This window comes from Semicossyphus pulcher, unplaced genomic scaffold, assembly GCF_022749685.1.
Source record: "Semicossyphus pulcher isolate SPU_LCO1_2020_fin unplaced genomic scaffold, fSemPul1.0.p SCAF_5, whole genome shotgun sequence".
NCBI lineage: Eukaryota > Metazoa > Chordata > Actinopteri > Labriformes > Labridae > Semicossyphus > Semicossyphus pulcher.
Window position 1 is genome coordinate 17590740 of NW_027211726.1, and position 14377 is coordinate 17605116.

Here is a 14377-nt window from a genome sequence, read left to right on the forward strand (position 1 = left end):
TCCTTAAGAGGAGAAGAAAACTTTTAAAATGCTCGTTTGTCGAAGGGAGGTCGAATCAATAATTTCTGATGCATTCGAGGAAGTCTCGAAATTTAAACGACTTTCGTGACACGCGTGAATTTATATCAAGTTGAATTTTTGATCGGGCAGATTGTTAGCTGAACTTGCTGCAGATGTCAGAGATTAATAAGGAGCTTAATCGTTGACAGATCACGCTGACGGGGAGCCGTGATGTCATTACGGCGCATTACGTTCCGCCTGCTTTTGCTCTCCACACAGACTGTTTTTCCTGCATACGCCGCAGCCTGCTGATACGTGATTGGTCAATATTACTCGACTACAAGCGTAAAATAAACGTAAACCAGAACACTTCCCGTACTAAAATCCAGTCGCGTGCCTGCAGATATTACATTTTTATGTAGTACATGTGAATAGAGATTACTCACGGTCAAAAGGAGGCAGCAGCGACAGGCATTAGAAATGACTACATAGAAATAGTTGCACTTCTAGCTGATGGTCCAGTTTCGTTTACCAGTCATATAAAGGCTTGCGTAGAGTAATTTTCTTTCTTTGGATTGATCAAAAAGTGACTTTAGCACTTTGTGAAACAAACATTTTTGTCTCATTGCTACAAAGGGTTTAAGGAGCTACAATATGGGGCACTGGTTTAGCTCAGTTGGTAGAGCAGGCGTACAGAGGCTACAGTCCTGGACGCACTGACCACAGGCTCGAGTCCCGGCCTGTGTCATCCCCTACTCTCTCCTCCTCTAACATTTCCTGTCCCTTCTTCAGTTATCCTATCCAATAAAGGCAAAAAGCCAAAATATAACCTGCTTATCTTTTTACTGACCAGGATGACGTCATGTTTTTACAAAATGTGCAACAGGTACGTTTGAGGTACGTTTTTTCTTGATCAATCAGCAGAGATGTATATTTATACTGTATATTAGTAAAGAGAGCTGGGTTTGTAACACGACATACACAACAGTCGGCTCAACGTAAAACCATTTCTGTTTAATGAAATGTTTACCTCTGTTTTGTCACGGCTGAACACTCTCCAGGTGGAGTGACAGCCATCTAAACATTATTCAAAATAAAAGCTCATTCTGCTTTAAGTGGCTCTTTTGATTTGCCAACAAGTCAAGTGTGACTTAAGGACATTACACAAGCTGAGGACTGAAAATAGGTTATCTGTAAAACACACAAACACACTGACAAACCGACAGTCCCTCCAGGCTCTGTCGTGGCCCGCTGTGGTCAGTCTGAGATGTTAATTACCAGCGTGTCTCGTTAGTAGGATGTGCTTTACGCAGCGGTGGGCCCGGGCCACCCCACTGCTAACCCCTCTCTGCATTAAATCTCACCAATTACTCTAATCAGCGTGAAGAAGTGGAGCACTTCTTTGTAAAAATCGCCTAATTAAGACACACATGGCCGGTCGTTTAGCCATGCAGAAGCTGCTCTGCCAAAAACTTCAGCGTCCGGCGGAGAAGCCTGTTCGGAAAGAGTCAGAAAGTACCGGAGAACTTTAATTCTGTCAAACATGTAAAGATAAGAACCAAATGTACTTTAGATACTTTTATTGGCATTTCTTTTTTTGCACATGTGCTTCTGTGTGTGTGCGCCACAGAGCCTCAGAGGTTAAGCTTCCTGTGCTGGCAGGGAACCCGACAGTTCAAAGGGTTCGGCTCCCGCGTTTGAAAAAGGAAAGGTGAGAAGGAATAGAAAAGGAGCCTCAGACTTTATACATCCACATTCAATGAAAAGGTTATTTCAGGTAGGAGGGTTACTTTCATATTTTAAAGGGGGATCAAGAAAAAAAGCCCGAGCTGTGAGGGGAGATCTGCTTTTCTCTTCCCTCTGACCACCTTTTGTCTAACAAGAAGAATATGTGACATCCACACCGGCTCCAGGCATTAATCACCGTCCCTTTGTCAGAGGGAGGAATCAACACTTTCATGGTTGCTCCTCTCTCTGCTCTCTGCTGTTTGACGCTGTGGATGTAAATGACGAGATCAAAGGGCAGAGAATGTAGCTGATCGAGTGTGGAGTCTGTCTCATCACGGTGCAATCACACCGAGGGTGCAGGCGACGGAGAGGTGAGCAGGAGGATGTTTGTCTGTAAGTTTGTGTCTGATATTTTTGCAGCCGTGCCCATGAGTGTGTGTTTCTGCGGGGTACGTGCAAAGTTAATCTGAGGTACTCCTGAGCCACCTGAGAATCAGCCAGACGTGTTTTTAAAAAAGAAGCGCTGTGGGGCAGATGGGCAGAGAACGGCTTTTTCTTCGCCTTCCACACTTGTGTTTAAATTTAGCCCCATTCTGGCATAACAACAGCTGTTGGGAGCTAAGAGAGACGAGGTGGAGGAGAGAGATAATGCAAGAGAGGGAGATGAAACGGGAGAGGGAAAAAAAAGGAGGCGAGTGGTGAAAAAAAAGAGGAGGTGGAGGACAGAAGATGACAGAAGGCAGGAGCGGGGAGAGAAAGTGAGAGACAGATCACGGAGGAAAAGAATGATAAAGGAAAAAGGCGGTGCAGGCAGAGGCTGTGACACATCTTCCACCAGCCTCTCCGTCCCCTGACGGATGTGTTGGGGAGCGGGGCCGTAAAAGTCGGGGTTCGGTGTGAGTGAGTGATAGCAGGGAGGATGGGGGAGGACAAACTCGGCTTGTCTAAACTCACAGTGGTGCGCCGGGCTCAGCGCCTCTTCATCACTGTCCATCACTTCTATTCCTGACACCTCAATGTCAGGGAGAGTGGAAACCGACGCAGGGGCGCTGACAGCAGGAGAGAGGAAACTAGAGGAGGGCTCAAGCTCCGGATCATGTCAAGAAACGCTGAAAAGGAAGCCGCCAGAAATGGACAGGGGGAAAGTGGTGTGTGTGCAGAGTCTGCATGTCCTTCAGAGAGTGATTGATACCATGTGTGTTTGTGTGCGAGTACGGTCTGTGTATCTGCAGTATTTGTATTCACCTGCTCCACCCAGACTCCAGAGCTCTCCTCAGGAGCCCACAGGATCATGGTTTTGTCCATGGAGGCGGAGAGCAGGCGGAGAGGCTGTTGCAGCTCGTCACCTGCAGGGGGAGACAGAGAGACAATGAAGAAGCCATACAGGAGCAGCTTCATTTCAATAGTATAAGGCCTGGAGAAGTTAAACTATGCAATATTGAACATAAAGATTTGTTCACTACCAATGTTGTTATTATCTCACAAGCTCTCAAATTCCTCTCTAGGTCCAATTGTAGCTCCTGTCGTGTTCATTTTAAAGGTTGCATGTTTATGATCATATTTCTGTCTGACACAGGATGCCTGCTCAGATGCATCAAATCAACTACTTAATGTGTTTGCAGGTAAAAAAAAAACATCCAATCAAATGCGAGGGGGGTTGGGTTAACGCTTCTTCTCAGACACAATTGGATCTGCAAGTCAAAGACTTTTTCCTACTGCAAGGGGAGATTAACTGCATTCTATGTAGGGAATTTGGTTAGGATGCATTGTATACAGTGGTATTAGAATTATCATTATCAATGCTTATCACACGGCTGTGTTAAATACTTGATTCTGATTGGATTCAGACCGTTGCTATGAAGAACAGACCGTTGCTATGAAGAACAAACCGTTGCTATGAAGAACAGACCGTTACTAAGGATGCGGCTCTAATCACACAATCCAGAGGACTAACTGTAATCATATCAATCCGCCGAAAGAAGTCCAGTAAATATGATGTCAGTTTGTTTACAGAGGGAAAAAAGTAAAGAGAAGAAAACCGCGGAGAGAAAACAATAAAGGTTAAAAGACGCAAAAACTGAAGGCTAAGACAGAAAGATCTACAACACTGAAGACGGCACATGAAGTAAATATTAAACAGTGTGGGATAGGGCGGTATTTAAAGACAGTGATTGGAGAAGAAAATGTCAATGTCATGTCCAAATCAATATTTTGTGTCATTTCATAAGTTAATAGCCGTGTAATAAGCGTGTAAAACAGTATTGTCTGTAGGATGGAAAACCGTGATCTTCATCTAGAGCAAACTAATTGCAGCTACCTTTCACTCTGCATAATTAATACAGCACTGTGCTGATTTACGTACTTTAACTTTCTAAACATAATGTGTGATGTTCACAAAAGCTGTGCAGGGTGTGAAGCGATCTTGATGTAATAAGCTTTAAAGGCGAGCAGAGTTTAAAGAGAAGATTTAGCACCTCCATCTGCACTTTCCCTCGAGAACTAATTAGGAAAATTACTTTCACACCCTTTATTTTTTTAATTGTTACTGTCTCATGCCGCCTTTCGTGAGCAATAACATTGTAATAGAAAGTTAGAGACACACTGTCTCTGAGCTTAAATTACAAGTCCATGAATGCACCATTATTTGCTGTAGAGAAAGAATAAGTGATTGAAATGTATAAAGAAAAAATAAAGCAGGAGTTAAGAAAAAAAGTGAGTCACTTCTCAAGTTTCAGATCCAGGTACCTTTGTAGAAAGGAGGCTGCCAGTGGACTCCGTAGACCCAGTTCTCATGGCCCGCCAGAACAGTCTCCAGAGACACAGCAAACACTGAGGACACATCTGTAGTGAGAAGAAAGATAGACCAGATGAAGGCTGCCTTTATGCTTTGAACAACAAACAGGTAGCTAATTAACTGAGCAGGTAGAAAAGTCCTTTTTTTGCAGCCAACTACATGTAACTCTTAGTGTTCCCTGAAAAATCAATTAAGTACGTGTTACAACCATAAAAGGTAAACACACATACACACACCCACTTTGTTCTTTATGGAGGTCTGTAACCACCATGTGCCATTAAACCATCACAAAGCGCGTCTCTTCATTCGGTTAATTAGCAGCCTTTTCAGAATCAAACCCGCGCGGCCCGCTCACCTCTCTCCTTCACTTCAAAAACGTCCTCTTTCATTTTGATGATGGTGTGATCGTCCTCTGCGTGGGCGTCTGTCCCAGACTTGGCGCACAGCCGCCACACTCTGATGAGGCAGTCCTGTGAACAGCTGGCTAATAACAGCTCCGCACCTGAACGAGGCAGAGAGAGAGCGTGAAAACGGACTGAAAGGCATTTTCTATCGACTACCTTTATCAAAGCTGCCTCTGTATTAAATACTCTGCTGCGGTGCTTTGATAACAACTGTTATACTTGTATAACAGTCATACTGAGGTTAATGCTAACTATGCTAGAGGCCAACATTGATACATTACCACCTTATATATTGAAAACAGTGACCACGTTAGCAAGTTCACATCTAGCTAGGCACAGTTATGAATCATTGTAGAAGAATGTAGCTGACTGTGACATAACCACTGCGACAGCAGTAGTGCATATACTATGGACAGGTAGTAAACAAAGTACATGCCACTATCTCTGAGTGCCCCCGGCTGTCACATTCTGCGTCTCGGGTTAAGTACACTGGACACTGGCCCAGTTTTGCCCCTGCCAAAGTAAACATACATAATGCTGCTAAGGTCTCCTGAAAGCAGGAAGAGGTAGGAGGCAGGTCCTTATTTTAGTCAATCATGATGTAATCTCTATTGTAGGCAGGGACGTGAATTTTAAGTATGTTAAGTGTTCTGGTTTCCTTCTGTACAACGCTTGTAGTCCGAGTAATATTGACCAATCAGGTATCAGCAGGCCGCGTCATATGCGGGAAAAACAGTCCGGCTCTCATCAGCGTCATCTGACAACAATTTAGCTTCTTATTAATCTCTATAAACAGACATCTGCATTCAAGTTCAGCTAACAATCTGTTCTAGATCAAAAATTTGACTTGAGACAAATTAGCTGAACGCTGTGTCACGAAAGCCGCTCAGTGTTCAGATTTCCCGACTTCCTAAAATGCACCAGAAATGATTGATCCGACCTCCGTTCAGCAAACGAACATTTATGTGGTTTTCTTCTCCTCTTGAGGACAGACCTGATTTTTACTTTTTACAACTCTGTGTCATGATGTTGAAATTTCAGCAAATTTAAGACCCGTTAATTAAAGTAAATCACAAGAAAAATATTTTCTTTTTCGGGTTCAAACCGCTGAAGTAAGCCAGAGTGCAGCCTCTGTGTAACTTACTTTTTACAGTAAAACTGAGACTCACCAGAAACAGATGACTATTTTGCCGACATATCTGGAGGGCCCAAATTTTCTTCACTTTTGATCTGAACACACGGTCGCTTCTCAAATTGCTAACTGGACTGTGAACAATGCAGCGCACGGAAAAGGAAGTTTTGACTGGAAGTCGTTTAGCGCTAACCGCTGGCTAAACCGGACACGCCCGACATGTTCACCGTTGCTCTCAGAGGCTATATCATATCAGACTATAGTCTATCTGAGATTGATCATAATGTAATGATATTGGTGATGATGATTTGTTTTGCTTCTGGCCTGAAACTCTGTCGAAACCACTTTTATTGACCTTATTGACCCTGTGAGATACAGGATATTTTTTATGGAACATCTTTTTTTATACTAATAAATGACCCAAAGGATACAACTGAATCTTATTTTGAAATTTTATTTTGAAACCAATTTTTTTCTTTGTTCATTAAATTTTAAAACATCCTATAGGGCAGTGCAAAAAATATTGGGTTGGGATTGAGGCAACATGTGTATTTAAGAGTATATTAAGTAAGATGTTATCGGTCGACCCTCCAATAAACAGTTCACAGCCACCACCTGTGCCTGCCATAAACAGGATTCCTGCTAATTTGCTTCTTAATGGCTTGTTCACCACAACATTTTCACCCCCATCCTGTATCACAACTCATAGCCTTTAAAAAAATCAGAATGAAATCAGATTTGTTGCCTGCATCATGCTCTGATTCCAGTGTTTACCAGCTATGATAAACTACAACTCCTGTGCTGCAATTTGCCATCTGCTGAGTCCTAAAAGAACAGACTGATGTATTTATCTACTGTCACAGTGTAGAGAGGGTTCTGTCGCTCCTCTGGGCATATTTCATACTAAAACTTCTCTCTGTCTCTTTGCTGGCTCGCGGCTCGGCAGCGTGGAGTGGGTCATAGACTGTGAGTGGGATGGAGACACCGGTGGAGAGGGCCGGTTAAGGAGATGAAATGGCTCTTACACAGTCAGAACAGTGCGTAATGAAGAGCTCTTGAAGGGGGTTACACAATTAGGAGAGCTTGGATTGGATCCATGCACTGCCATGTGCTATCACTATCCCAGGAATAGCACACTGGTTAGAGAAGCTAACCTCATAGTAACTGGTTTAATAGAGGGACAGTCAGTTTAGATTATTTCATGCTCTAAGGATCTAAAAAACATTACACAGATCTTGTGCCTTATCTTTAAGTAAGGTCGCTTATTTATCGCTCATTGAAGGCTGTGAATGGAAATCGTCCTCACAACATTCAGCCATTTACATGTTATCTCATTTTTTTTCAAAGCCCAGTAACTGCAGTATCCATCTTTGCGGGCTTGCTTTAGATAAACTAACTGAGAGCCACAACCGCCAGCTTTGAAGCCTTAAGAAGGAAAACACCTCCATATAAAGAAAGCCCATGTACAAGCTTTCAAAATGACCCTCAAACGCATGAATTAAACTGATAAACATCCTACATAGGGGTGGGATAAAATACCAAAACGGTATATATCTTCATCCTGACTAGTGCATTACAATTATCGATAGGCTGGAGCCGAATATCGATATTCTAACAACAAATATGCAGAGCTTTAAACAGATTTCCCTGTGATTTTGACTCACCGCCTCACAACCTCATGAAGCTTATGGCATGAATGACGGCAACATGAACGGAAATTAACTGGTTGAAGAAGAAGATGACAGCAGGATAAAAGAAGAAGACAGCATGATAATGTCGGACAGATAGAAAAGAAGAGATGCGCCAGCTACTTCCAAATCCAATTTGTTTTTACAGTTGTTCTATTAAATCTAAGTTACAGACTGAAAACACACGTACATCGTTTCAGTAAATAAACACATTAATCCTGCACTTTACCTTTTTAGGGGCATTTTGTGTTCTTTAGTTAATCAGAAATTGTGATGTGTCATTATATGATTGAATATGAATTAATGAATATGAATATACTGTATCAATAATCACAGAATCACTGTATCGCGATATTATCATGGACCACATATCGTGTATTGTATTGTGCATCATGTTGCACGACGTAACATGTAACATATCGTGCATCATAACGCGTATAATGTCCTGCATAGTAACACGTATCACATATAATATCACGCAATGTATTGTGTAACGTATCGTGCATCGTAACTCGCATGGTAAAGTGCATCGTATCGCGTATCGTATCGTGAGTAACCCTGCGATTTTTAAGGACATATTTGATGTTTATATTGAACCGCACCTTAAACTTCATGTCCATCACAAAATAACCTTATAGCAGAAAAAACTAAAAAGTATTGTTTGCATACTGTGTACACAACTTTTATTAACAATAAATCTAAGAATCTTTGTAAGCTAGCCAAAAGTACACTTCGGTCACTTAAAATCCTCCTGAGATCAACGCTCAGGGCCGGACAGGGCTTCAGTAAATGCTGGTGATTTCAGAGGGACTGACTGCTACACTCTATGTCTGCAAGATGATTTGGAATGTTTCTGTTTGGAAATGACCTGGGCTTTCTAAATAAAGCAAACATTTTTCGAATCACAGAACCCTGCCTGCATTCACACTGTATGTATATGTGACTTTGAATTAAGCTTGTTGTACAGAGCTTATACCACCAGTAGCACTCACCTTGAGATGCCCATGCCACCCCACGCACCCAGTCTTCATGTCCTTGCAGTGACATAGTGTTCTGCAGCTGTTGTAGAGCAGTTTGTAAAGGTCAAATGTTTCTGTCTGACTTTAGAAATTCAAATTAAAGAGTTGGCACAGAATACATGAACAAGCTGCCCCTGAGAGAGTATCGATCCGAGCTTACCTGTCCGTTAGACTGCACATACAGATGCACCCGGGAGTCATCACCCCCACAGGCCAGGATGGGAACTGTAAGGAATGAAGGTCATGTTCTTATACAGTCATGTGAGTAAGCTGCATACATTAATATGTAGGTTTAGAAGCATGAAGGAAGGGATCAAGAGCAGCATAAAAGAGACAAAAGGCATGTAAGCTAAAAGGACACAATGACATGAGACACTTCAAACGCAGGCTGTGTTTTGAATATGACATTTGGTTACAGGCTCTAAAGCAGTGCTGCAAATGGAGATGGATGACATGTGAGGGAATAATATCTGTGTGTGCAAGTGTGCATGGAGAACAACTTAAATGACGTCTGTGTAGGAACAGCTTAGGCTTACCTCTGCTGCCTGGCAACAGTGCCAGAGAGACATCCATCATGAAGCGGCTGCCAAATGATAAGGTATGCAGGCACTCAGCTGAGGAACACACATGGAATTAAAACCTTGATGCTGTAGTAATACTGCTACACTTACAGAATTAAATGTCTAATGTTTCATGTGAAATTCTTTTTTTTATTTACCCTTCCTGTGTGATGTATTTGCTATATTTTTAGGCCTCCAGTTATGTGTGGATGTCTTTCTGCATACAGGCATCAACATAACATAGATGGTATTTTTATCTTGAAACACACCCCAAGGTTGTGCCCAGTTTGCATGCACAGGCACGCATGATTTCCATGACTGTCAAGCAGCATCAAGTTCATCTGCACTGACATGTGGACAGAAACTTTCCACAAAGGGAAAGGTGTTATGAGTGGCAGATTTAAAATAAAGTAGATACATGGATGCCAGCTTGGAACAACACTAATATTTAAGTAGACGGAGAGATTAGAGAAGTATTTCAATTGATACAGGTGATGTGATTTAGTCAAACATGAATTTGCTCTTATTTATGATTGACAGGTTGTTTTGCCTGCATGTTAAGTTATTGTCAAACTAATATAGTTTACTGTAAATGTATGAAATGAACCGACAAAATATCATAGATGTGATTAAACATAAACAGTTCCACAGCATTGTAAAGGAGAACAGAATTATCATGTTGTTGTAAACATTATTGCAATACCATACAGCAGCCACTAGAGGGCAGATATTCCTATTGTTTGTGGCTGAACAACATTGATTTTATATTTAGAAAATGACAATGTCTTAGTCCATTCCAATCTAAATAATCCATCATTCTGGAACAGGGCATGTTTCATATGATCTTTTCTTCTGTTTTTATGCCCCTAAATTGTGGAACTCACAGCCTCTCGATATCAAAACAGCTCTCTCTCGCTTTGGATTAATTTTTTTATCAGTCTTTTTTTTTTCACAAAGCTTTATCTACAGTATTTATTCTGTTTAATTTTACTTTTTACTGTTTAAATTGATTTAATTCTTACATTTTATTGTTGTTACTGTAGTAATTTATCTATTTACTGTCGTAAATATCTTTCATTTTTCTTTCTGTATATTTGTGAAGCACTTGCTGCCGCATGCTTGTATGTAATGTAAAAGTGTAAAAGGTGCTATGTAAATAAAGTTAAGTTAAAGCTACATTCTCAAAGATTTAGATTTTGGTACTCTTGAGCACATCCCACTGGCAATAATCAGTAATTAAACAGCTCTCTTCCCAATTTAACCACGTCTTCGGCTGGCTCCCTTTGTCATGGTTGTAACTCTTGATTTTCCTCCCTTTCCTTTTCCTTTTCATCTGCCTTCATCTGAGGGTCGGATTTGTTTGTTTTTCTTTGGATGGATTTTTACTTATTTTTGAAGTTGTATCTGTAGTCATCAATCTTTTCTTTGTTTGTTCAGCCATAGTAGATTACTGTTTACTTGCGACACCGGAAAAGCAGCTGCTTAGCTCCGCCTACCCTCTCTGGCAGACCAACCACTGCTGGGTGATGGAAAACGCGTCACTAACTGGGAGCGGCTTGTGACTTTTTCCGCGAAAGTCGCCACAGACACCCAGTCTGTAAGTCTGCAAATGCAAAGGCTTTCATCAGTGGGCCATAGGCTTAATAACCATCGTGTTATCTAATTCGGTAGAATTCATAGATAGCGACTTAAAAGACATTATTTAAATGAAAAAGCTCAAGAGTGTTACTTTAAGATGAGTTGATCTTGCAAAGCTGCAAAGAGAAGTAAAGGGGATTTTTCCAGGAGGTTTTCTTTTCAAAATAACAGCGATGTCGTTCAGGTTTCCTCTGTGGTTTCTAAATTTGGGACTAAACAAGATGAATACAAAGGGTCGAGAAATTATTACTTTTTATTTGCCTTTTAAACAAAAAGTGAAAGTCACTCTTTTAATTGCTCCCAACTCGTCAGACGTGAACCATGTGAAAATAAGTCTCAATTACACAATGCTTCAAATAAACGGGTCATCAGCAACCAAAGTTGGGAATGGCCCAAATCAACAACAACCAAACCTACTACTTAAAGACTTACCTTCTTTGGCTTCATTGCAGAGCCACAGTCTGACTGTAGAGTCGGATGCTGAAGAGGCCACCATGATCTTTGAGTCCTCCACATAGATGGCATCCACAGCACAAACTGGACCAGCATGGCCTTTACACTGCACTGACTGGATTAACTGGAAACAGCAGAGGATGTTTTAAAAAGATGTCTATAAAGAGAGGCAGAAAATATAGAGTCGAAAACACAAGTGGCTTACTTTTCCATTTTGTGCCTCCCAGACGATGAGCCGGTTGTCTGAGCCTCCTGAGACAAGATGACTCTCTGGAGCTGTGACAACAAAAACACAGTTAAGTAATGGTGCACGACATGGCTTAAAGAATGTTTGTGCATGTTTCGTCTGGAGCGGCTTTCTCGTTGACCTATCTTGTTGATTGACCATACAAAGTTTATCAGAGTGAATAGTTTTTTGAATTATTTTGTTACTGTTATCATTTATATTGTCATATTTTGTTCATCTTCTTCATTGCCACCTGTACTTTTTGTCTATTTTTATTACTTGAGTACTTTATTTAATTTGCCTGTTTTGTGAGCTGCTGTAACAAGTACATTTCCCCTGTGGGGGATCAATAAATGTTGTACATTGTTTTACATTTGTAGTGTGGAGCCCAATCTGCTTAGCTGCTACATGTGAAAACAGACATTGCATTGAGTATTTAAACAATGTATTCATAGGGAGCTGGACTGGACCAGGTACATGATGACTCCAATTCAAAATCGGCTGAAGCATTGTATTAAATGTTGTGGAAAAAAATAGATGCAGAGACACATTTACTTGCCACTTCAACTAAAATCTGTTGTGGTGGCAAACCGAATGTTCAACACACTAGTAGTACAGTGTAATAACCAGCAGTTTGACAGGTCCATCAGTGTCCTCCCTCTTCACACTCACCACAGTCCTCTCTGTGAATCCACTGGACTGCATTCACTCTGCCTGTGTGTCCATTCAGCAAAGCAACAACTCTTCTTTCCTAAAGTTAAACAAAACGCCTTGTTTACTAAAGCAACATACAAAATATACGTTTATTCACAACTTTGGGATGCTCGGCTATCGTTAGCAGTGACAATTAGCACCGGCAGCAAACTTTACAGTAGAAATCAGATGGATTTTACTACCTGTGGGTCGTACAGAGCGACTGAGTTACATGTCCCAAAAGCAATGGTCCCTCCACGGCCCCAAGAAACAACATTTGGTGTCCTATTTGCAGAGCAAGCTACATGGCATGTTTCCATTACGGGCGCCGCCATCTTGGATGCTGTAGTTGTGGTGCTGCTGTAAACGTGGCTGTAGCTAAACAACCCTGTGCTAACATAAGTTCCACTTTCAACATTCAGCAATTTAAGTACGGACTATAACGACTACAATATTTGATCATAATAATAATAATAATAATATAATATAGGATCGTGTACAGTCACGAAATCCTTCGTAATTATTTTACAGTATGTTTTAAAGTTGTTAGATGTCGGTTATAAGTAAATACGGACGCGTTTTTACTCACTGACTTGCACTGCTGAATAATTTCCACTAGAGGGGGTAAGACAATCACAAAATAAGGCCAGTTTCTGTTTTATGAGTAAAGAGTATAGTATTAAATAATAAATGATTAAATGCAGTTGAATTTACTCAATAAACTTGAGTGAAATGTATTATGTATTGCTCTGAATAGATGTTCCTTCTTGTTTTTTTCTGTACCCTCCAAAAGGGGGTCAAAGGTCACACAAAACAGAGCTGGTTGGGATTAAGTGCCCTGTAGGGAGAGATTTCAGCAGAATGAAGCTTGGAGATTCGAACAGCATAGAAACAGGAAATGGAAATTCTGTCCTGGAACCTATTACAACAGGAGTGCTCGGTATCTTTCTGGTTATGTGTCTTTGTTAGCGCATTCAAGAGATAACAATATTTGAGCACATGTCAGATATTAAACTCTTGATCTATTTCTATCTTTTGCTAGTTCTGAGGATGTATACAGCAACTAAACCAAATGACTCAAGACATTTTGCATTAATTTGAAATTGCTCTAAGATGTCAAGACGCCGCGGTGTACACAGACTGCTGTGTCGGACTGGATTATCCCCTTGACAAGGGTGATTGAGGGTGACTGGTCACAGCTGAGCTAGCTGCCAGCCAGACAGCTCTGCTTGTTTAAAAAAAGCCCCTGGGCCTTTTGGATTTGAAAGGTTGAGGCGACACTTTTGTCACAAAGAGTTTCCGGGCACCCACTTGACATGATCAGGAGGAAGAATGTGATGGCATCTGTGAACCCTTGAGACGATATGATAGATGACAATGTAGCAAAGAGAAGCAGGGATCGAGCCAGATCACATGAGGAAGTGAGAACAAAGGGTTGGAGGAGGAAGGTTGGGGCTTTTTTGGCCTGCATCTGACTGTACTGACGCGTGGTGTATGTGCGTGTCAAAGACAAAACAGACGCACCGTCACCAACACTGGAGCAGAAAATAGATGATGTTCATCTTGCTATTGTTGTCCCTCCTCCGTCAGTCTGAGGGAGACAGGATTCAGACAGACTTGGCAGGGTGTGACGACCTCTCAGTTAAGGATACCAATGCATCTTTGGATCTCATCTCAGGAGCTGGGATGTAGCCAAACAGCTGCGCCTGAAAAAACATCTCTATTATCTTTGTGCTGCTTTGACGATGCATTCATCATCCTCTGTACCTGCTTACACAACGCAGGATTAGTTTGATCAAATGTAACAGGTCATTGCAGGAGAGCGAGGAGGTTTTTTGGGAGAGATCCTGTTCAATTTTTCTCTCGACAGCGTGCAGGGAAATGCCTTTATGTAGGTTTATGAACATGTCTTTGCCCTTATTATATGACTGCAGTGAAAACAAGGTTTCTGCTCTTGATTTCATCCCAAGGCAGTCAAGAAAGAGCGAAGTGTAAATCTGGGTTTCCTGACCTCGTCTGGCCCTGTCATGTTAATTTCAAGA

The 14377-nt window shown here is 41.4% G+C and overlaps 1 protein-coding gene across 1 annotated transcript in view; it reads right to left on the bottom strand.

The window, feature by feature from the left end:
• The window catches only part of elp2 (elongator acetyltransferase complex subunit 2), a 29147-nt gene extending 16477 nt beyond the window's left edge, over positions 1 to 12670 (bottom strand). The window contains exons 1-10 of the mRNA XM_069681311.1: positions 12539 to 12670; positions 12315 to 12393; positions 11622 to 11692; positions 11396 to 11540; positions 9302 to 9379; positions 8926 to 8990; positions 8739 to 8805; positions 4878 to 5024; positions 4474 to 4569; positions 2974 to 3074 (exon numbers count right to left, since the gene is read on the bottom strand). Of these exons, the coding sequence (XP_069537412.1) occupies positions 2974 to 3074; positions 4474 to 4569; positions 4878 to 5024; positions 8739 to 8805; positions 8926 to 8990; positions 9302 to 9379; positions 11396 to 11540; positions 11622 to 11692; positions 12315 to 12393; positions 12539 to 12670 (981 nt within the window). The remainder of the gene's footprint in view (positions 1 to 2973; positions 3075 to 4473; positions 4570 to 4877; positions 5025 to 8738; positions 8806 to 8925; positions 8991 to 9301; positions 9380 to 11395; positions 11541 to 11621; positions 11693 to 12314; positions 12394 to 12538) is intronic.
• Positions 12671 to 14377: the final 1707 nt, after the last annotated feature.